At 40.1% G+C, this 23,597-nt stretch overlaps 1 protein-coding gene across 1 annotated transcript in view; it reads right to left on the bottom strand.

Moving 5' to 3' along the window:
* SACK1B (scaffolding CK1 anchoring protein B) overlaps nt 1–22,723 on the bottom strand; it is an 88,670-nt gene extending 65,947 nt beyond the window's left edge. The window contains exons 1-2 of the mRNA XM_022581441.3: nt 22,473–22,723; nt 2,614–3,117 (exon numbers count right to left, since the gene is read on the bottom strand). Of these exons, the coding sequence (XP_022437149.2) occupies nt 2,614–3,057 (444 nt within the window). The 5' untranslated portion in view covers nt 3,058–3,117; nt 22,473–22,723. The remainder of the gene's footprint in view (nt 1–2,613; nt 3,118–22,472) is intronic.
* Nucleotides 22,724–23,597: the final 874 nt, after the last annotated feature.

The raw sequence follows: 23,597 nt of genomic DNA, 5'->3' as shown, positions 1-23,597 counted from the left end.
TTAGCTCTACTTGTTATGGCCTCATAGCTCCATAGAGTTTCATAATGTTGATTAACAAAATAATTTCACAGAGGCAAAAAACTTTATTCTATTCACTAAAATAAACATTATTCAAGTACTTTATGAAAAAAAAGATCATCCTCTTCATACATTTCATCCTGTCATGACAATTCATTAAGAGTTACCAATAAAGAGAATTTGTCCTCTGAAAATAGTTCAGAAAAAAGAAATTTATCATAATAACTAACAGGCTTGATTCTGAAGGTTTACAAGAGCCTAACTTACCTGCTGAATAAATGATAGTCATGAAAAGCAGACAGAATATTTAAAAGGCAACGTGTTCCAACAAGCTGGTATTTCATAATAATATTTGCTCTTCTTATTTTAACATTTTTCACGGACCTTGTTCAGTTATGGGTTAAATAGTCTAAAATTTTGTAAAAATGTGATCAATAACTTTTTCTTCTCTGGAGTATTGGATCCTTCAAAAATCTTTAAATTAATATAGTGACATATGAAGAAATTTCCAAAATATTCACAAAATATACATCCCATGCATTCATAGCCCATTTAACCTCAATATTTATTGCATCTGGTTAGAAACAAACACATTCTCCGATGCTTTTGGAAAAAAAAAAAGGGAAAGAAAACCACTAAGTCATCTATTATGATTTATATTCAATTTCAGTATACTCAACTTATAAAGTTCAAATAATTCTCTTTCTTTGAATTCAGCTTGGATATGTATATACAAGGTAATATACATACCTTGGGTATGTATAAAGGTAGAATTCTTTCTTATTTTATGCCACTTAGATTTGGTGAAAGAGAAGCAAAGCATTACATTATTGTTTTACAGTTTGGACTTTGAGTTCCTCAGCTTGCTAATTCAAGTAGGAATTCTAAGCAGACGATGACCAGGCAGAGGATATTACTTTTAGAGGCTCACTAAATAAATAGCTGCCACATTAGAAAGAAAACTACATCAGATGGTCATGACTAATGTTCAGTTTCCAGTAAGTGCTAGCCCAAGGACTCATGCTAGCTCCTGAATTTCATTTTGTGCCACAGAAATGCAATGCCCCATAGGAGATTAGCTGTGGTACAGGCTAATGAACTCATAACTACTAAGTTTGCCATAATAACAAATATTAAGCTTCACTGATGTATTTTTCAATTTTCAGTTAACACTGTAGTTCAAAAACATATTGTCTCCCCAAGCAGAAATTCACAAATGTTCGTACTTGATATTTGTTGTTTTACCTTTACAAGGACGCATATATTTTCTTGACTTCTGTTGTTTCACAAAATACAATTGTATACTTTGTTCTCAGAGCACAGGATAGTCCAGTTTTAAAAATCCTCATGGTTCAATTCAGAAAATTGAACTGACAGTTCAATTCATTCAATGAAAGTTTGGACACCTACCGTGTACCTGATTCCATAGCTAATGTTTAACAACTGGAATAGATTAGTGCTCCCTTGATGTAACCCTGCTAAAGGAGTTAATATGGTTACAAGGTCAGGTTATTTGAGTTTAAAAGGTCCAGGGGAAAAAAAAAAATCACCTTACTTTTGCAAAGCCTGAGTTTGACAGTAGCCTTGGAACACTGTGTCTTCCTAATGTGAACGGGAGGCTCTTAGTTGCCTGTCTTCTAAACTACCATGTCCCTGTGGGTTTCAAGGGTCTAATATGTCTGTACTTCATAAAAGCATGCTTTCCCAAGCATCTCTGTGTCTTGTTGACATGAAAGAAAGCAATGCCGTGTATGTGTGCATCCCAAGGCCCCTTTTAGGTCTAAATTTCTATACTGTATAGTATCCATAACTAAGAAATAGACACTTCGTAGTTGACAATCATAACTTTTTGTTCACATATTTTAAAACTCAACAAACAGCCTGGGAAATTTTGTTGTAGTTTCCAAAGCATCCATCATGGTGGTGAGTACATAGAAAACTCCCAAGAAGCTTTATTAGATTGATTAAAAGAACATTTCTACAGTTTTATCTGAGCTCTAAAATAGAATTTCTGAGATTTATAAACCAATATAAATATTTAAGAGAGAGTACAGAGGCCCTAAAATGCTGAGCACCTCAGGACTTTACTTTAGAATTTTACATTATCAAGCCTGATTTTTCACTGTTTTCACACAACTTAGGAAATAAATAAGAAAATCTATGCTTTATTTAATAGGATAAACTATATCCAGAGCAAGAATTAGGGCTCAGTCCTGTTAAGAACAAAGAAAAATTCACCAGATTTGCCAACCACATATTTCCTTTCAGAGATTAAGGAAAATGTAAGTGATTTAGGCTATGAATACATCAAATCATCTCTTTTCCGGTCCATACACCTCAGCCTTCATGGGTGAAGATCTCTCATGTACGTGATGAAGAGAAGGAAATCTCCACCTGTAGCAGGAACCCAACACCACTCTCTCAGATATTTACAAGGTATGGGAAGTTACAACCTTTCTACGTATCCATATACATATTTCCTGAAATAGGCATGGTCTATACATATAGAGACTCTTTTATTAACATATATGTCTGTTATACTACTCTGGTGATTTTCCACATTTCAAATTTTTCATTTATAAATAGAAATATTACCTTTCTTGCTTCTTTTATCATCTTCCGAATGGTTTCCTTAATTGTAAGTAGTTGTGCTCTTGGTGGATGAAAGAGGAGGTCAATTTGGGTAACCCTTAAGAGTCCAGGCATCACATACGGCCAGCCCAAGTCAAGATTTGGAGCTTCCACATCAGACTCAACAGGCCAGTAAGTCCCTGAAGATGAGGTATCATCGCAGGAATTATCAGTACCATATGCTGTGCTTTGTGCCACTTTTTGAACATTTTTCAAAATATAATTAATTTCTTCCTCGGCTAGAAAGTCTGACACTCGTTCCTTGGCAAGAAATTCTTGGTACGCATCTAACCCCTGTTCAATCAGTGTGTCCACAGCTACTCGATACCATTCCTTGTAGTGAGGTTCAATGTAATTGTCTAATTTACATTCGTCATTCAAGGAGGAAAGCATTGATGAGTTCTCCATGCTTGCAAACCTTTGACAATGGCACTTTCAAATGCCCATTCGTGCAGGGATGAGAGGTATCTGGGTATTTAAAAAGAAGGAAATCAAGATCAGTTAGAATTCTGTAATCAAATGTTTCATAATCCATGTCAACTGTTATTTTTACATTTACTCATAAAAATGAGTACCAGTAGCTCAATATGACATACATTTCATATCCAAAGTGGCAATAATAATACCATAATTCACATATCTATCACAAAGAAGCTAAACAGAATCCCATTCACAGACTGCTAGCTGATACTCCTTTTCCAAGTTACCTCTAACCTTAGTTTCTCATCTAAGGAAATACACCTTCCTTTTCTGATATCCAGAAAGTCCATCCTTCTTAACTTTAATCTGGGATTACACATGGTGTGATCAGTTTCTTTTTGGTTTTAAAATATTTTAAAATAGAATTAGAAGAAAACCAATGCCTGGCCAGCCATTTATATAAATCTTACTGATTACTTGTTGTTCATATATCCTGATGGAATATAAAAAGCCCAGAACACTTGTTTTCCAGGGACTTGTTAATTAGATGAAGAGGCAAAATGTACACACAAAACTGTTTGTTACCACTTTGAACAAAGACATATATTGCTAAGGGGCAAAATGAGTACTGTCTGTAGTCAACGCTTTCAGAATAAAAGCAAGTAGCGATCAATATGGAATAAAAGAGTTATGGATAGCCTTGCACAGGAGGTGGGCTTCAGGTGAACCTGAGGCAATGAGTAAGAATATCATCAGGTGGAAAGAAGGAATATTTTCATCCCACATAAAAATGTAAAACATAAGAAAAGCACAGAACAGGTATGTGCTTGGTACATTCAGGAGTTAATTAAAAAACAAAAAAAAAACCTTGGTCTGCTGGAAATTAGGATCCTTGTATTAGGGGTAGGAGATTAAGTTGAATAGACAAAATGGAGCCAGGTGTGGAGGGCCACTGGAGACTTGTGATTCAGCAAAACTTGTGTTTAAAACAATTAGTCTGGCAGCATCAGGGGAGTGGAGGAGAGACAAGTAGCTAGGAGAGTCTTTCAGAGTTCAAACTCTCAGTGAGGACGTGACAAGAATATTCAAGTGATGGTTCAAAGCATGAACTCCTGAAATTTGATGGCTTGACAACATACAGGTGATAAAAAAATTCAGGACATCAAAGACAATTCAGATTTCTCATAGGAATTAAAATCTTTCTATCTGAGCTCATGCCCCATCCCTCATGCCCACAAAATGTTATCTGTTCCATAATTCCCTGCATGAGATACTGGACTGGACCTTATCTCAATCAAATAAGGGACTTTCCAGGCTTTTGAAGTCAGGATCTTCATTGTGCGGATTCAAACAAAGTACAACCCTATGATGTGCTACAAGCACAAAAGGGCTTATTTGACCAAAAACATCTTTGTTAGTGGCCGTGCCCTAGTTTACAATTTTCCACTTCACTCAGACTTTTTGGTCTCAGGTTTACCAAAAATTAAATCTGATTTGGGAGGGTAACCCAGGAAGCCATTACCATTTATTAACTCCTTACCTGAAAATATGTAACAAGAGTCACTACTCATAGACAGGAGTCGTGAAGGAATGGACAATAAATAGGGTCGTAAGTTCTGCTGGGGGAGAAAAGATCAGAAAAAGATCCAGCATATAGGAAGGCAGAGATGAGGGGTGAGGAAGATACAGGGTACCTTATGTTACTATTTTAGCGCAGATAAGCCTATGTCCATCCCTAGGCTCAGAGTTTTTACAGAGAAAATCTAGCAGTAACAAAAGCCTAAAGAGTAAATCTGATACAAAAATAAAAACAGAACATGTCCCTTTCAGTCTCCTGGAGGGTCCTCAGCTTGAGCCATAACTTGATCCAGGCCAAGGAGACTGAACCTGTCCCTGGGTCCCAAGACCATCAAGCTGTGCAATGTGGCATCTGAGTTCTGGGCAATACCGTCTTCCTGCCCCACATGGTATTATGGTGGAGCTTTGGGTAACACACTCTCACTCCTCCATGGGCAGAAGGAGGAACAAATACCAAGCTGTCTACTCATGTGAGAGATACGGTATGAAGAAGTAAAATTTGTTTCTTTTATTGCCTAGTTACATTTAACTTAATCTATTGACATGCACCAGGAAGCCAATGAGGAAACTTTCATAAATGTCTCAATCTTGTATAAGGTGCCATCTTCTTTCGAATGACATTTTATTTGAGTCCAGTGGTTCTCAACCGGGGAGATTTGACCCCACCCCCATCCCAAACAAGAACAATGTCTGGAAATGTTTTTGATTATAAGGATTTGTGGGGAGGGTGCTACTGGCATTCAGTGTGTAGGGGCCAGGGATGCACAGGACAGCCACCCATGGTAAGGAATTCTCTGGTCCAAAATGTCAACAGTGCCAAGGCTGAGAACTCTTCATCAAGTTGCGCACTTCCTATGCATGATATCATACTACTAATTGATGACTTTTTGGTGTTCATTACAGTTCTCTTTGGCACATAACACTCATTTCTAACAAAGAAATAAGGTTTTTATTTTCTTGAGAAGATCAATACATTTGATGAAAGTATAGTTCCCTAAGGTTTAGTGAGGTGTGGTTCTCACTTGATAATTCCAGTCCATGAAGGGACAAATATCCAGTGATGACATGAAAATCACACAGATTATCTGTAATTGTTAAAAACAGTAGGTAACTTCTGATTGTTCATAACAATCCCAAGTTTTTTGAGCACTCATTTTTAAACTTTTAAAACTTAACTTTTGAATTCCTATAACTTATGATGTTAACTGCCTATGACTTATCTGGAAATTAAAATGCATAAAGTGCTTTAAAAAACTATATTCATTTCTTAGCTTTACCTATGCATATATATACTCTGCAACTTTAAAAAATTTATTGTTGAACTATGTGTAAGCTGAGATATCATAAAGATTGGAGGGATTAGGAAAGTAAAATAAAACTAGGAGGATAAAGTGGAAAGTTAATTATGAAGGAAAAAACAATTGAAAATGAGAAAAAAGCAAAACACTACAGGACTAATCAAATAGCAAAGCCAGAAATGATGCAGAAAAACACACCAAAGGAAAAATACAACAGCCATAAGCACTGAAGCTGAGATATGATTTATAGGGGTTAAGAAATAAATACACTTGATTTGTCCTGCTGGAGAGAGGCTATCTTTCAATGTCTAGAGATATCCATTTATTGCAAGAGGCGTTTACAAGGGATACTTATAAAGGAGCCATCTAAAAACAAATTTTAATGGAAGAGAGCAAGGTAATGGCACCTACATAAACAGCTACTGCAATAAAATAGCACCAGTATTTAGTTATAGACTTAATATAATACTTTCAAGAGTTCAATTATTAAATATTGGAAGGGCTATAATTGAGGATAAAATGAATTGGGTGTACCTTTAAACATACAAAAAGCATTATTTAATTCATAACCATTAAAAACTCCTAGAAAGTATATTCTTTCAACATACAGGATAGAGTTAATAAGTAGAGAAAAATAAAATCTTGCCATGATATGAAAGCTGAGCAGAGTGCTAGGCTCGGCTGCTATTTAAGTGACTCAGTCCAGAAAAAGAGCCTTGGAAAATACAGGATTCAACTCCAGGCCCCAAACCACTACACACTGCATTTGATATCAAACCTTTAGTGTGACTTGAGGGAAGTAAAAATTCCAAATGTTAAATCTGTAAACACAAAAGCTATAAACAAGGTATAAAAGAATAGATTTCAGTGCATGCGCCACTCTGAAAAACAGTTTGGCAGGTTCATTTATAAAACTGCATATAAATACACAACTAACACACGAGGCAAAAATTGCACGCCTGGGGTTGATCCCAGAGAAATGAAAACTTATCTTCACACAAAAACTTGTACATGGGGCTTCCCTGGTGGCGCAGTGGTTGAGAGTCCACCTGCCCATGCAGGGGACACGGGTTCGTGCCCCGGTCCGGGAGGGTCCTGCGTGCCGCAGAGCGGCTGGGCCCGTGGGCCATGGCCGCTGGGCCTGCGCGTCCCGAGCTTGTGCTCCGCAATGGGAGAGGCCGCGGCGGTGAGAGGCCCGCGTACCGCAAAAAAACAAACTTGTACATGAATGTTCATAGCAGCTTTATTAATAATAGCTCTAAACTGGAAACAGCTCAAATGTCCTTTGCAGGTGAATATTATACAAACTGTGGTACCCTCAGACCACGGAACATTAGTCAGCTATACAATAAACTAACTTCTGATGCCTGCAGCAACCCGGATGAACCTCACGAGAATTATGCTGGGTGAAAAAAGCCAACTCCCAAAGATTCCACACTGCATGATTTCATTTATAAAACAGTCTTGAAATGACAAAGTTATAAAAATGATCAGATTAGTGAATGCCAGGGGATAAAGAAGGGGTGGATGTGGCTATAAAAGGGCAACAAGGGGCATTTTTGTGGTGATGGAAACTTTCTGGATCTTGACAATATCCACATCAATATACTGGGTGTGATACAGAATGACTGTTTTTGCAAGATGCAACCACTGAGGGAAACTGGGTAAAAGATAACAACGAATTCCTCTGTATTATTATTTCTCTCAACTTCATGTGAATCTACAATTGCCTCAAAACAAATTATACTGATGAGCAATTTCATCTGCCTTGAATAGAAAGCAAAAACAAAAACAACACATAGCTGGGAGGGTGAGAGCTTGTGTGCAGGCTCACACCACCAGGTTCAAAGCCTGCTTCCCAAATTACAGTAAGTCCCCTACATAACGAACCTTCAAGTTGTGTCGAAGATGCAAACGTGGGTTCCGTCAACATCAGGCATGAGTGAAATTGCAGCTTGCCCTCTGATTGTGTTAGCTGGGTACCTAGGCTAACTTTGTTGGACTTAACGAACAAATTGGACTGAGGAATACACTCTCGGAACAGAACTCGTTCATATGTAGAGGACTTACTTATTGCGAAGCTCTTGGACAAGTGACCTATGTCCACAAGCCTCAGTGTGTGTTCGTTACCGAATGCAAGTTCATGTTCCTGACCCCCAGTGAGGCCAATCAAACTGAAACATCAGAGTTTGGAGCAGGGAAAGGCTTATTGCAGGGCCCAGCAAGGAGAACTGGCGGCTTGGGTGGCTCACGCTCAAAAACCCCGAGGTCCCCACAGGGTTCCAGCAAAGCATTTGTAAAGGCCAGGTGAGGGAGGGACATCTCAGGGAATGTGGTCATCTGAGGCACAGTTCTCTGATTGGTTGATGGTGAGGTACTAAGGTGGTGTCACAAGGGTTAACAATATCAATCCTTAGGCTCCAATAGGTCTAGGGACTATGTGGTCATGGTCATCAAGTAGTTAATTTCTTCTATTTGGTCGTGGTTTTTAACATCTGAAAAACTCAGGAAATATGAGATGCTATTTTTGGGGGGTACTTCAGAGAGGAGCTAAAGGAGAAGATAATGGGGTCTGTCCCAGGAAGCCCCCATAGGGTCCTACTCAGGTACATGTTAGTGGCATTAGGTCATTCTAAGGAATAAATGAGGTAATACCCTTAAAATATTTAGCTTTTATCATAATTATTATTAAACTACTATTCGTATTTTACGTTTTAACAATCTGTTAGAGTATAAACACTATAAAGATACAAAAATCGTTTGTTCACAAGAGTCTTTTAGGATTCAAAAAAAGGTAGTGTTTTCTGTCATCCCGTTAATAATGTTATGCACTGTTTTGTCAACTGCAGTATTAAGCAAACAGCCAAACCTAGTCTCCATTTGTTTATGGTTTCTGATCTAAGAAAACTCATTGAAAAGACTTCTGAAATAAGAGGTCAGTGGAAAAATGCTCCAAGGAGAAATTACAAGCTTCTTAAATGACAGATAGTCTGAGGTTATGATTATTTCATGTGCAAGCAGCTGGCCCCAAATCAGGACTTTGACCGAAAAATACCAAACAGATCAGAGTTGCCAGTGTCTTTGAGGTCCTTTTCCCAACTTCCATCTTAGGCCGTTCCTATTCAACTATTGAATGCTGTTATGCATTCAATTGTGTCCTCCAACAAAATATGTTTAAGTCCTAACCCTCAGTACCAGTGAATGTGATCTTATTTGGAAATAGGGTCTTCTTTGTAAGATACAGGACATAGACAAATACACAGGGAGAACTCCAAATGAGGACAGAATAAGAGATTGGAATGCTAAGGATTTCTGGCAACACCAGAGCTAAGAGAAAGCCATGGACAGACTAACCCCTAGAGCCTTCTAAGAAAATGAGGTTCTGAGGAAACCTTGATTTCAGAGTATTAGCCTCTAGAACTGTGAGAGAATAAACTCTATTGTTTCAGGACAAAATTTGTGGTAGTTATAGTAATACAAGGAAGCTAATATAAACACACATAGGATTGTCTTTATTTGTAAACCTTAAAGAATGTAAAATAAAGGAACTTAATAAAAAATTAATTTACCCTCCACAAGTAATTTCAAGTGTTTTTCTAGTTTATGTGGTATTATAAAGCCAGTTCTCTGACATAACTTCAATGTTAGGCAAATTTCACTAAGGGACATTTTATAGTCTTTCAAATATTGAGGAAAAAATGTCTCATATCACTCTTTTTTTGGGGGGTGAGAACTGACTCTATGATGTGTATCAAAATGTCTACTTACAGGGCTTCCCTGGCGGCGCAGTGGTTGAGTGTCCGCCTGCCGATGCAGGGGACACGGGTTCGTGCCCTGGTCCGGGAAAATCCCACATGCCGCAGAGCGGCTGGGCCCGTGAGCCATGGCCGCTGAGCCTGCGCGTCCGGAGCCTGTGCTCCGCAACGGGAGAGGCCACAACAGTGAGAGGCCCGCGTACCGCAAAAAAAAAAAAAAAATATATATATATATATATATGTCTACTTACAGAAGATGAGAACATGTTTTATAAAGGATTGTTTCAGAACATCCCTGTCTTATAAAATCATAATCTATGGTGGACCACTGTTCAAAATCATATATCTCTTCTTCGTTCAAATTTGTACCTGCCAAGATAAGTTTGACTTTGATTATCAGAAATTTAAGATGACAATTAAAACATTAAAGAAGTTACTGTTAAATTAAAAATTCACTATAATACTGAAGCTGCCAAGGACAATCTGATATCTAATTTTGGCATCCAAATGTATTAGGAGATTCTAAGCTGGCTTCATAATGACACTTAAAACAAAATGGTCCAGTATCCAAGAGCACAGGTCACAGGCTTCCACAGAGCAGGCCAAGGAATACATGCCTGCGTGGCACACGCAATCAGAGTGTGGGTGTAGATGTCTCCATACGTGGGTCACCTACAGAATCACCCATCTTATCAGACTCATGAAAAGCTCAAAACTAAGCAGCTCCAACTCATTTTATAAATCCCAAATGAGAATTCCATTTGCTCAATATCTAATCATTTATTAGTTTCCTTAATCTCTTTTAATTGGGGATAGAATGATGATCACTTTCACATCAAAATAATTGCAGGGTTTGTTTATATTGGGTGCTCTTCAATATATTTGCACCCCCAGTCTAAACTATAGTTCAAATGTAAGAAAATAAAGGCCACCAATTTATGTTAATGACATTAAAACATAATCCTTCACTACCATTTGGAAGGATTTATTGAGTAATTCCTGTAAAGAAATTTGTAGGAAAAAGAATAAACACTTTACTGAGAGAACATATACTTAATAGTCAAACTGCAGAGGATTACTCTATGCATGGCTTAAAATGCAAGAGAAATGAGAGTAAAATTACTTTTTGACCAATATCTAACCTGTTCCTGAACTGTGTTTTATTATGATATTAGTACACCAGAAGCTCCAATGGATGAAACAAGGTCATCCTGATGGGTTGTAACTTGTGCCAAAACGATCCATCTCCGCCTGATCCTGATCAATGTGTGTAACAACCATTTGGACCAATAAATAGAAAAACATTGATACAGTTTACGGAATTGAACAGTAGCATATATATTAGATGCCAGAATCAATATTCAAAATGAATTCAAAATGATCTTAAGTAGTGAAATATAAATTAATTTAAATTTAATAAATCAACTGGATAGGATTAAACTCAATAAAATAAATTTTAAAGTTTGAATTTACATTTAAAACTAGCTATACAAGTATAGGATGGAGGAGGGTTTGGGAGCAGATTATGTCATAAAGAATAGTTGAATATTTGGAATGTTTAGTCCAAAGAGAACACAAAGATAGGGCATATTATGGTAGTCTTTAGTTACAAGAAATGGTGAAGCAGAATTATTTTAAAGGCAAATGACAAATCACAAGTTGGCTCAGTGACCCAGAGTGGGAAAGATGGCCCAGGATTTGACTTCTGCTCTGCCACATACTGGTTGTTAAGACCTAGGTCTTCATTATTTCAGGGCTCCAAACCTCGTGTTCCTCACCAGGAAAATGGGTAAAATAACAGTACTGATAGCAAAGGGTTTCTATAAAGACTAAATGAGATTAAAGCTTTACTCTATATCAGCCATAAAAACTGCTAAAAATGGTGAGGTAGTCATATAGGAAGGAGTTTTATTTAGTAATAAGGCTCTATTTTTCTCTTTCTTACTGAGAACCCTCTCTCTGTATGTAATCACACAGAGGACATATTTTTGGATAGAGTCTTATAATGTGTCACAAATAGGCTTCCTGGGGGACCCTTTGCTTTAAAATTTTAAGATGATGTTTATTTGGCCTTCTGAAGAGACCTGGGGTACCCACAAACTCACGAACTTTGTTTGGAAGCAAGGAAGTGGTTAGCAAAGCGTTTCTTAGGTGTAACAAAGACCTGCCTACTATGCCCTGTCCTGGATTCTCCAGAGTCAGCCTTCACAGTTTAGCTTCATTCTTTTGAAGTTAAATAAACAACATTATACACAAATGCAAAACAAATGAACAAAAAACCCAAGAAAGTCAGAAGGTGTCTCTAGTAGTTTTAATAGCAGACAAAAATGCTTCTGTTATGATGCTATATGGACAAGAAGCAGGCTACCAAACTACATAAGAGCAAAATTATAACTAAAGAAAATTCATCCAAAACCAAAAGGAAACACACACATAAAAATGAGAGTGCTTGTCTTAGAGTGGTGGTTCTATGGGTGATGTTTTAAAACTTCTTTACACGTTTCTGTATTTGCCAGATGTGTATCAATGAATATGTATTGTTGGCACTGGGGAAAAAGAAAGTTGATAAAAGAAGTATCCCAACAGTTATTTTTGACTTTAGAATGTCCTCCTCTTTTTTTCAGTCATGTGCTAAGTTGACTCTAAGAGGTAATTTAAAACTCTGCATATAATAATTATTAGACTCTGCAGTCTAATAATTATTACAAAGCAACACATGAAAAAGTACAAAATGTCCAGAAAATAAAGCTATGGTCACAGGGACCACAAAGAAAAAAGTAAAATTAAAATAACTCCATGTGGTTAACGAGGTCTTACTAAGTAGCTCAGAGATGCACAGTGTCATCCCCAACTCTCAGGGGTCAGGGCCAGATCCAGGGCAAGGAGTGCCACAGCACTCGTGGCACCTGTTATCACATCTGATGCATCAATTAAAGGCCTTATTCACTATACCTCCTTCGCTAGACTAGGAGCTCTGGGATAGAGGAGACTCTCTGTTTAGTACACTCATTAATGCTCAGGATGGACATAATTGTTAAATAATAAGCTAATCACATACTGCCTTAATAATTCAAAGTAAGAGAATGAGAGTTGATTAAAGTATGATAGGTCAAAAATTGCCAAAATATAAATTTTTTTATAAAGCAATAATACCCATGCAGAACTTTTAAAGATAGAAGCAACTACTTGTTTATATTAACTAGAGGTTAATTTTTTGACAATACAAAATATTACCCATTTGTAAAGCACTTCTAAGAAAATAATTAGAAACCCAGTGACTGCTGTAAGTCATTAGATAAATCCAGATATCTCTATCAAAAAACACAAACACTTATTTTAAATGAGCACTTTGTCAGGAGAATGGAGATGTTATCAAGTGTCACTTGGGGATTCTAACAAAAATTTGTATTTGGAAATGTTTAATTATGTTGAAGTCATTCTGAAAACGGTTTCTGTTCATTTAACATCTTTACTAGAGTATAATTGCTTTACAATGGTGTGTTAGTTTCTGCTGTATAACAAAGTGAATCATCTATATATATACATATATCCCCATATCCCCTCCCTCTTGTGTCTCATTCCCACCCTCCCTATGCCACCCCTCTAGGTGGTCACAAAGCACCGAGCTGATCTCCCTGTGCTATGCAGCTGCTTCCCACTAGCTATCTATTTTACACTTGGTAGTGTGTATATGTCAATGTGACTCTCTCACTTCGTCCCAGCTTACCCTTTCCCCTCCCCGTGTCCTCAAGTCCATTCTCTACATCTGTGTCTTTATTCCATTCCTGCCCATAGGTTCATCAGAACCATTTCTTTTTTTTTTTTAGATTCTATATATATGTGTTAGCATACAGTATTTGTTTTCCTCTTTCTGACTTACTTCACTCTATATGACAGACTCTAGGCCCATCGACCTCACTACAAATAACTCAGTTTTGTTTCTTTTTATGGCTGAGTAATATTCCATTGTATATATATATGCCACATCTTCTTCATCCATTCACCTATGGATGGACACTTAGATTGCTTCCATGTCCTGGCTATTGTAAATAGTGCTGCAGTGAACATTGTGGTACATGTCTCTTTTTGAACTATGGTTTTCTCAGGGTATATGCCCAGTAGTCGGATTGCTGGGTCATATGGTAGTTCTAGTTTTAGTTTTTTAAGGAACCTCCATACTGTTCTCCATAGTGGCTGTATCAATTTACATTCCCACCAACAGTGCAAGAGGGTTCCCTTTTCTCCACACCTTCTCCAGCATTTATTCTTTGTAGATATTTTTTATACACCTGTTCCATTAGGAAGGAAAAGAACAAATTTTCAAATGCATAAGATGCTAGAAATGTATTGTGCTTTTTTTGTTGTTGTTTTGTTTTGTTTTTTGCAGAACGCGGGCCTCTCACTGTTGTGGCCTTTCCCGTTGCGGAGCACAGGCTCTGGACGTGCAGGCTCAGCGGCCATGGCTCACAGGCCCAGCCGCTCCGCGGCATGTGGGATCTTCCCAGACAAGGGCACGAACCCATGTCCCCTGCATCGGCAGGCAGACTCTCAACCACTGTGCCACCAGGGAAGTCCTCTTTGTAGATTTTTTGATCATGGCCATTCTGACCAGTGTGAGGTGATAGATCATTGTAGTTTTAATTTGCATTTCTCTAATGATTAGTGATGTTGAGCATCCTTTCATGTGTTTATTGGCAATCTGTTATCTTCTTTGGAGAAATGTCTATTTAGGTCTTCTGCCCATTTTTGGATTGGGTTTCTGTTTTCTTGATATTGAGCTTCATGAGCTGCTTGTATATTTTGGAGATTAATCCTTTGTCAGTTGCTTTGTTTGCAAATATTTTCTCCCATTCTGAGGGTTGTCTTTTCGTCTTGTTTACGGTTTCCTTTGCTGTGCAAAAGCTTTGAAGTTTCATTAGGTCCCATTTGTTTATTTTTGTTTTCATTTCCATTTGTCTGGGAGGTGGGTCAAAAAGGATATTGCTGTGATATGTCAAAGAGTGTTCTTCCTATGTTTTCCTCTAAGAGTTTTATAGTGTCTGGCCTTACATTTAGGGCTTTAATCCATTTCGGGTTTATTTTTGTGTATGGTGTTAGGGAGTGCTCTAATTTCATTCTTTTACATGTAGCTGTCCTGATTTCCCAGCACCACTTATTGAAGAGGCTGTCTTTTCTCCATTGCATATTCTTGCCTCCTCTATCAAAGATAAGGTGACCACATGTGTGTGGGATTATCTCTGGGCTTTCTATCCTGTTCCATTGATCTATATTTCTGTTTTTGTGCCAGTACCCTATTGTCTTGACTACTGTAGCTTTGTAGTATGGTCTGAAGTCAGGGAGCCCGATTCCTCCAGCTCCATTTTTCTTTCTCAAGATTGCTTTGGCTATTGAGGATCTTTTGTGTTTCCATACAAATTGTGAAATTTTTTGTTCTAGTTCTGTGAAAAAATGCCATTGGTAGTTTGATAGGGATTGCATTGAATCTGTCGATTGCTTTGTGTAGTGTAGTCATTTTCACAATGTTGATTCTTCCAATCCCAGAACATGGTATATCTCTCCATCTGTTTATATCATCTTTAATTTTAAAGTTTAAAGTCTTGTGTTTTTCAACGGAAATAGTGATACAAATTAGCTGTAAAGCATGACTCATTTCACCTCTGTTATTAATGTCAGTTATATTATTTAATGGATTTATTTCAGCAGGAAGGAATGATTCATTCTCTGTTTAAATGAATTATGATTACAGACGTTTGGTATATCATTAAGGTGAAACTGGCATCGACGATATATTCCAGAGCAGCCTGGAGAAGTTTAAAAGTCCACATTTTTTTTTTAACAGCGTGATAAAACACAGCAATGTGAGGCTTCTGATTGTCCAATAAATTATCCTGTTACAAAGCCAGATTATGGTTTCGAGCAGTATGTAAATCTCTCCATTCTAAAGGTACATAAAACTTGTGCGAGTCACTTGGTGGCCGTCTGGGTTATCAGACCAACTGGGGTGTCACAGGGCTTGTGCTCAAGTGACCCTTATTTTACTTAATAACAACCCCAAAGCAAGAGGAGTGAAGATGGCAATTCGGAAACGCCAGAGAGAGGATGTAAAATGCTTCCTTTGGGTGAAAAGGCAAAAGCTCTGTACTTTTCATCAGGAAAGAAAAAAAGGTGTGTGCTGAGGCTGCTGAGATCCACGGGCTTAGTAGTACAAGATTAGCACTTTCTTCTAGATACCTTGAAATATTTACGAGAATGCGTCCACTTTAGGAAGAAGCTAGAGCCCTGTGGCTGACAGGGTCTTGGTGCTCCAGCTGGGTGTCAGGCCTGAGCCTCTGAGGTGGGAGAGCCGAGTTCAGGACACTGGTCCAGCAGAGACCTCCCGGTCCCACGTAATATCAAACGGCCAAAGCTCTCTCAGAGATCTCTGTCTCAACACTAAGACCCAGCTCCACTCAAAGACCAGCAAGCTACAGTGCTAGACACCCTATGCCAAACAACTAGCAAGACAGGAACACAGCCCCATCCAATAGCAGAGAGGCTGCCTAAAATCATAATAAGCTCACAGACACCCCAAAACACACCACCGGATGTGCTTAGCTAGCTATATCACAGTTGAAATAAAGTGATCTTCTTTTATTTTCTCCCAGAAATTCCCCCTAAAAACATGTGATTGGAAAACTAGCCCATAAGCTTCTTCATTGGCTCCTCTCACTTGTTTATAAAACAATTGCACACGTAGAAATTAGTTAATCAGGTCTAAATAAAGAAACACATTTTTTAAATGTGTAAAATGCTGCTGGATTTGTATAATGGATTCTAGGTCTTGTGGATTTCAGGGAAACAGTAACCTGAGTTCCCTGTGATCTCTCTTCGTAACTGTGCTTTAATCCCTCTGACCGTGGTTCTAACCCGGAAAACTGTAATGACAAGCAATCCCTACAGCAATGTACATTTTCAAGTGGAAAGACCCTGGCACTGCTCTGAAGGTGTGTTATCACTGGTTACATTATCAAAAGCTATCTTCTCTGTGCTTCAGTTGTAACCATCCTCTGTACAAATCAAGAAAGTCATTCACATGTATGTATACATGTGAATACATGTATACAAAATAAACAACTATTGAGGGTCTCCCCCAGATAATGGTATTACTATGCTGTGATATTAAAATCAAAAGTAACAATTTGTTTCTTTAACTCAAATCATTAATGATTTTATCAAGTCACTTACTGTGCACACACCTACTAAGGATGATCTAGGGCTCCTGTCCCAAATTTCTGGGGAATCATATTTGGGATCCAATGGCCTTGAATAGATTTTATGCTCTTTTCCCTTTAGGTTTCTTGTCCTAACTCTTCTACATACAAGATGCAACCTGCTAACTGGGAGTAAGTCTACTCTATAAACAAAACACGGGATTTAATATAGTTTGAAGACACTGTCTTAATAACAGCGCTCTGAATTAAGGCTTTGAGGATGTACCAGATGTGACTGATTTCTCGGGGAATACCTTTAGATGCGAGTGTACTAGAACTGGCCAATTGCACAAACAAATGCTTTTGTAATAAAGCACTTTTCACGTTACTCTCAGTGTTTAGAGGCTGATGTTTTTTGCCTCACATTAACAGACATGGAAATTGTAGACATAGGCTATCATTTCAATTTTCTTTAGTATCATTTTTCTATTGAGATTTTTTTTAAAAGAAAGATTCAATTATATGTTTAAGTGGTCCCTTACTTAGTCCTTTTGACCTGTGACTTTTTCTGCATTAGACACTGACACTCAAAGTAACTCTTCTGTGATAAATCCAGTCTTTAATCCATCAACTAAGAAACGTTTCAATTTACTGCCCAGTAAGGCTGTCAGCATGTCAATATGCAGTTTCAAAACATTGTTACCCTCTTTTTACTGTCTTATTTGCACTCTTATTTGAATATTTTATTCCAACTTGAACTTATACGTTTTTGAAAAATAGATAAATGAAAGTCTCCATGGTAGTGATAAAATGCTTATCTGATAAATGGAATATAATCAAGGCAAAGATGGAAATGATTGGATATGCCAAATGAGGCAAATCTTTAGTTTTAAACAGATGGTCATTATACACCTGTTCCATTAGGAAGGAAAATAAATTTTCAAATGCATAAGATGCTAGAAATGTATTTTTTTGTTGTTGTTGTTTTGTTTTGTTTTTTGCAGTACGCGCGCCTCTCACTGTTGTGGCCTCTCCCGTTGAGGAGCACAGGCTCCGGACGCGCAGGCTCAGCGGCCATAGATCACGGGCCCAGCCGCTCTGCGGCATGTGGGATCTTCCCGGACCGGGGCACGAACCCGTGTCCCCTGCATCGGCAGGCGGACTCCATCGGCAGGCGGACTCCCAACCACTGCGCCACCAGGAAAGCCCTAGAAATGTATTGTTAAATATTGTATTTAACATTAAAGTGTAACTGGCAATTTTATTTATAGTTTGGCTGTCAGAGAATAAAACTTCTCTTGTAATGTGTTTTTTTTTTTAATACAATTTGATTTTACGGATTTTTAGAAACATATAATGTACCAAAGTAGAGACCTGTACTGATGGAGATGACAGATGGAAATGAAGAAAGATAAATAAATAAATAGGGGAACAAATGGAGAAACAGACAAACAGAAGTAGGGAATGGGAGGGCTGGACAGAGAAAAGATGACAGGTGAGGTAGCAAAAGAAGACGAGAGAAAGGATGAGATGGTGGAGCAAAGAAAGAAAGAGACGACTGAGGAAAAGAAAGAAAAGGAAGAGAAGGAACGAGAAGGGACAAAGAGAGACCAAAAAGGTTAAATGGACAGTAAGACTGGAAAGCAAAGGAACGGTTGAGACTGCAAAAAAACCCTGAAATCATTGGCAAACACCGTCAACAGTTCCTTACTCTAAAAACACCTTACCTTTTTTTCACTTTTCTCAAACCAATAATTCAGGAGTTACGTTTATTTGAGAAAAATACATTTTTTAAAAAACATCAGGAAACAGCTATTGAATGAGTCAGATGATACTGAGTATTTGGAGCAACACACTGTTTAGAAGTGAAGCCATCATTGCTTCTGCATGTATATAAAAGACAGCCCAGACAGACATCCCATGGTGAGCGACGCTATTACAGCCATTGAGGTGGAAGATGCCGCTTTTTAGTACTCTGAAAACTGCCTTTTCTTCCCCAAGTGAGTAATGCTTATACAATCTGAGAAGCAACGTGATAATAAACAGAGAACTAAAACCCTTTGAAATGAAAGTCGGACAATAGAAGTGGAAATAATGAGATTCCAGTGATACCTTGGGGAGACCTTAGTTAACACTATTTTATGGTACCGTCAATTAAAAGCAGTCACAGAGAATTTCGGAGCACAATGGGATACACCAGTGATCATGTATCCAAGCCCTTTCACACCAGTGAAAAACTTGAGAGGTTGAGAGAATTTAAATACTCCGTCCAAAATCACCACTAACTCAGGTCTGCTAAGGTTCAATTTCACAAATGATTAATGAACATATACAATAGCTGCTGAGATCTTCACAGTATGAAGGAAATACTGAGTGAAGGGACCTGATCATTAATATCTGTTTGTACTTATCAGGTTCCTAACTGTGAGCTTCCTGAGATCCAAGAACAGGATCTTGTTACCCTTACATTCCTGGAGTAGAGCACATTGCTTGGTGCATAACTGTCAATATATATATGTTGAATGAATAGACAGGGCACAAGAGCACAAAGTTATAACCTTTACACATCATGACTGCACAGCTTTTGTATAAACTCTTTAAAGTAGGCCACTGCCTACTGGCTGTCATTTATATACATGCGCATGGAGGTTACACCAGACCCTATGCCAGTACGCAAGAGGCTGACCACTACCACCACCTTACCTTCCCCAAGGATGAGCAGAGTCTACAAATTATTTGACACACAGCTCAAAGGATAAATGGCACGTGCCTCTAGGGGGCATCTGGGCTCACTCCAAAGGACAGTGTGAAAATAAAACAATATACAAACTGGGTAGTAATTAGATATCCCCCGAGGAAAAGTTCCGCATAGAAGCCATGATCATGTGACTCAAACACTTTGCAATGTAGATGTGTCCAACGAGTGAATATTCCTTATATTGGTATCATCACTCCAACCCAGGCTCATCTTCCTCAGAGCATCACAGCTGCTCAAAACATCTTTTACCTCCCTGATCCCCCACCCCTACCTCCTACGCATGCTAGCATCCTGACTCCTTAAAAACCCTCCTTCCCAAATGGAAGCCAACTTACTCCCATTCAAGTTCACCTCCACACATACCCTTTCTACTGGAGCTCACCATCCCCCCCCACCCCCCCGTCCTGTGTCAGCTGCCCACAGTACTCATCTCCCATGATTGGCAATGCCAACCCCCGTGGGTTCCCGACTCTACCTTGTGGGCTGGGATAGGTACCGCAAACAGTGCCAAAGCCCACTGGCCCACCTCAGGAGGAAGGAAGAGTCATCTGAAGGCTCCAGAAAATTTTCTCAGAGAAATTGGTAGTTGGTGGATTTAATTCTTGATGGAGCTTAGGTGCTATTTGTATAAAATTTAACCCATGGAACCCCTAAAATCCATCATTTAGAATTCTGTTTCCAAGGTTCTGGGGGTTGCGGAGTGTATTCTGATTTTCAAATGATAAACTCACCAACAAAGTTCTAAAATACACTTCACTTCCAGATTAGATATAATTAAGTGATCAAAAGGACATTTTTAACACTGTGTTTAACAGACGCTGTGAAATTGTGAAACATCCCTGGGACACACATACTCGGCAAGTTACAGAGGGAGACACATGAACTTACCTAACTAGCTAAACAAGGGCAACTTGTAAATTTACAAATAATTAGTTAAATTAAGCTAAGAGTGGGGCCTTTTCAAAAGGTCTCCTCCAACCAGATTTACATTACAGAAGAGACCTGATTTACTGGAATCATAATTTCACTGCAAGATTCACAGGGCCCTGTTACATCTTGGAAACTCACAGGTGTATAATGTAATGGAACCGGAAGCAAGGAGGTGAGTTGTTTCTGGTCAGTAAGTCATGGCCAAGAAAAGCTCCACCATAAACTGTAAGGGGTCTGCTAGCAGGAGGGGATGTACTAGAAAGAATAACCATCCCCCAAAAGTTTAGTCAGTTACAGTTAAAGTAACAATCTCCAGAGAGTAACCACAAAAAACATCACTGAGCAAGAGGTGTGGTATGTCTCCATGTACGCAACACCTTTCAGCAGTTGTTCAATGGGTGATGCTTCCCACATTACATTCTGAGCATCTGGGGTCTAAAACGTGCCAGCTTGAAAGGCAGGATCCACCCAGCCCCTCAGGCAGGCTCTGCAGGGTGCCGCCAGCATTCTACACAGGTATGTACACGACGTGTGCCGTAAACTCAAAAGCAAGGGGTGAAATTTGGACTGGATGGAGTGGGGGCCTCTATCATGCTAGGAACTGCAGGAAGACAGGGAGAAATCAAACAAAACCAAGACCCGCTTCACCCCCACCCCATCCGGATCCATGCCACTCTTGTTCTTTTGTTATTTTGCAAAACTGAAAAGACCAGCTTCCTCTTCTGAGTCCCTTTCATCCCTGCTCCCTTTCGTATTTCTTGTCAGGACTGATTCAGCCTCAGTCATGGATTTCCCTGGGGCTTCTGCCTGTGTTTGGGATGAGAAAGGGAAAGAGGGGAGGTGCCTGCTGGTAACCTAGCATTATGTCTATCAAGTGGGAATCTGGAAAGGAGCTGCTGGACATCAGCATCTGGCCTTGACTGCTGGCTACTAGCACCACTCTTTCCTAGTGTCCTGGCCTCCTTAGCTCTTATCTCCACTGCTGGGGCTGAGACGCTATAATTTATAAGCACATTCCTAGGGGCACAGTCTCCATGCGGTCCTGTGTTCCCAAATCTCCAGTCTCTTCCCTATAAATCACCACTGTCTCTTCACACACCCGTGATTCCAACTACTAACGTACATACATTATCTTCCTCTTCACTGCCCGCCCGCCATATAGGTAATAATTCTCCCAACACGACACAAAGAACAGACCTCAAGTCTCCATGTGACTTTCCAGGAGCAATCCCCTCTCCTTTTAAGGCCACCACCACCCTGGAGCAGTGGTTCTCAAAATCTGATAGGAGCCAGAATGACCGGGCGAGCTAATCAAGGTCACAGATCCAGGCTCAGGGGAACTAAAATTTGAAAAGCACAAGTCTGGATTAATGTGAGAGCAGAAGCGGGATCGGACACAAATAGGAGAGTGTGTCAAGGTAAACTTTTATTTTCCCTTTTGAGTTCTGTTCCCCACGCGGGGTCTAAAGGACACCCACGCCCTGTGCAGCCGCGGTCCCCACCTTTTCCCAAGCTCCCCTCCTCCATCCAGCAGCCCTCCTCCCAAGGAGGCCTCCAGGACTCTCCCCACCGCCGACCCCAGAGCCAAGAGGAAAATGATCCAAAGTACACCGCGAACGGGGCCTGTCCCTCGGGCACCCGAACCCAGCTCGCCTGAGACTGAACTTTTCAAACTTTCCAACTCACTCTTACACACACGCTAACGAAAGAAAAGCAGATAAAAGCAAGAGACAACTCTGCCCGCCGGCAACTGTCCGATCCCGCGCGCGCTGCCCGGGGAGGTTCGCGCCCTCCTCCTGGCCGGCCCCGGGGTGGCCGTGGTCCCCGCCCCTGTCGCCCCCCGCCCGCCGGGGAGAGGAGGGAGGGAGGGGAGGGGAGCCGGGACCCCACTTACCGCCGGGAGCGTCCCGAGCCGCGCGCAGCCGCGCCCGCGCCAAGGGTTTGCGTCCCAGGAAGCGGAGGTGAGGAGTCACCTGCGCGTCAGGCGCTGAGGGCAGCTCGGTCCCGCCCGGGCCGCGCCGCCCGGGCCCAGGTGCCGAGCCAGCGAGGGCGGTGTGAGGACGGGCTGCAACAGGTTCCAAGCTGGGTCGTACCGAAGCCCGCGCAGCCAGCCAGCGCCCCGGAACCTGTCTAACTCAGACCTCCAACCCTCGGCCAGCAAAATAGAAAGCCTTTCTTTCCTGTCCGCCCTCAGGGCTACCAGCAACTACAAGTCACGACATCCTGGCCGGGCGAGCAGAGCCCGGAGGGCGGCAGCGCTCACCTGGGCAGGGGCTGGGCTCACGGAGCGGCATTCAGCTCCCATCCCCCGTGCGTCCCGGGCTCAGGAATGCGCGGGGGCGGGGGGCGGCTGGGTGAAAGCCGGGGTGGTACCACCCCCAGGGAGCGGATGGACTCAGCTCCAGGGAGATAATTCCCATCGGCAGCCCGCAATGCAGACCCTACCCCACCGCCCGAGTGTGTCCGGGCTTGGAGGAGAGCAGGAAGTGGAAAGGTGGAAGACAAACTGCGTGTGAATTTATCTTTTTGTAAGAAAGAGTTTTACGTATCATCAAAGATGTGGGACTGACTTTGCTTTGCCTTGATTACTGATTTGGATGAAAGGAATACCTGCGCGAAAAGCAGGTCCCTAGGTGGGGTGCTATGGAGCAATGTTATGGACAAAGAGACACTATCATTTGGTTTTAATATAAAATAATTGCAGCAATTAATGAAATTAATTTTATATTTTTTCTTCTACATCTCAGTAAATCTGTTTCGAGTGTTTTTAATAATTGTATAATCACGTCGTCTTCAAGATCTAGCCATTTGCAGCAAATGTTAAAAATGCAGCCTAGAAGGGAAAGAATGAAACTTAGGAAAAATAGGCATATTTTAAACTTCTGACATGATATGTCAATTATCATAAGCTGGAATTGACTTTTTAAATGACTTTTATGGCTATTTTGCCCTGAATAAAACACTTGAGGAAAATGCTAAACTGTTGAGATTTGAATTAAGTCCTGACTGGTGAGTAGAC

This window comes from Delphinapterus leucas, chromosome 10, assembly GCF_059928025.1.
Source record: "Delphinapterus leucas isolate spDelLeu-1000000601 "Yukka" chromosome 10, BTC_Dleu_Yukka2, whole genome shotgun sequence".
NCBI classification, from domain to species: domain Eukaryota; kingdom Metazoa; phylum Chordata; class Mammalia; order Artiodactyla; family Monodontidae; genus Delphinapterus; species Delphinapterus leucas.
The sequence above is the reverse complement of the archived record's forward strand: the minus strand, read 5'-3'. Positions and strand labels throughout refer to the sequence as shown.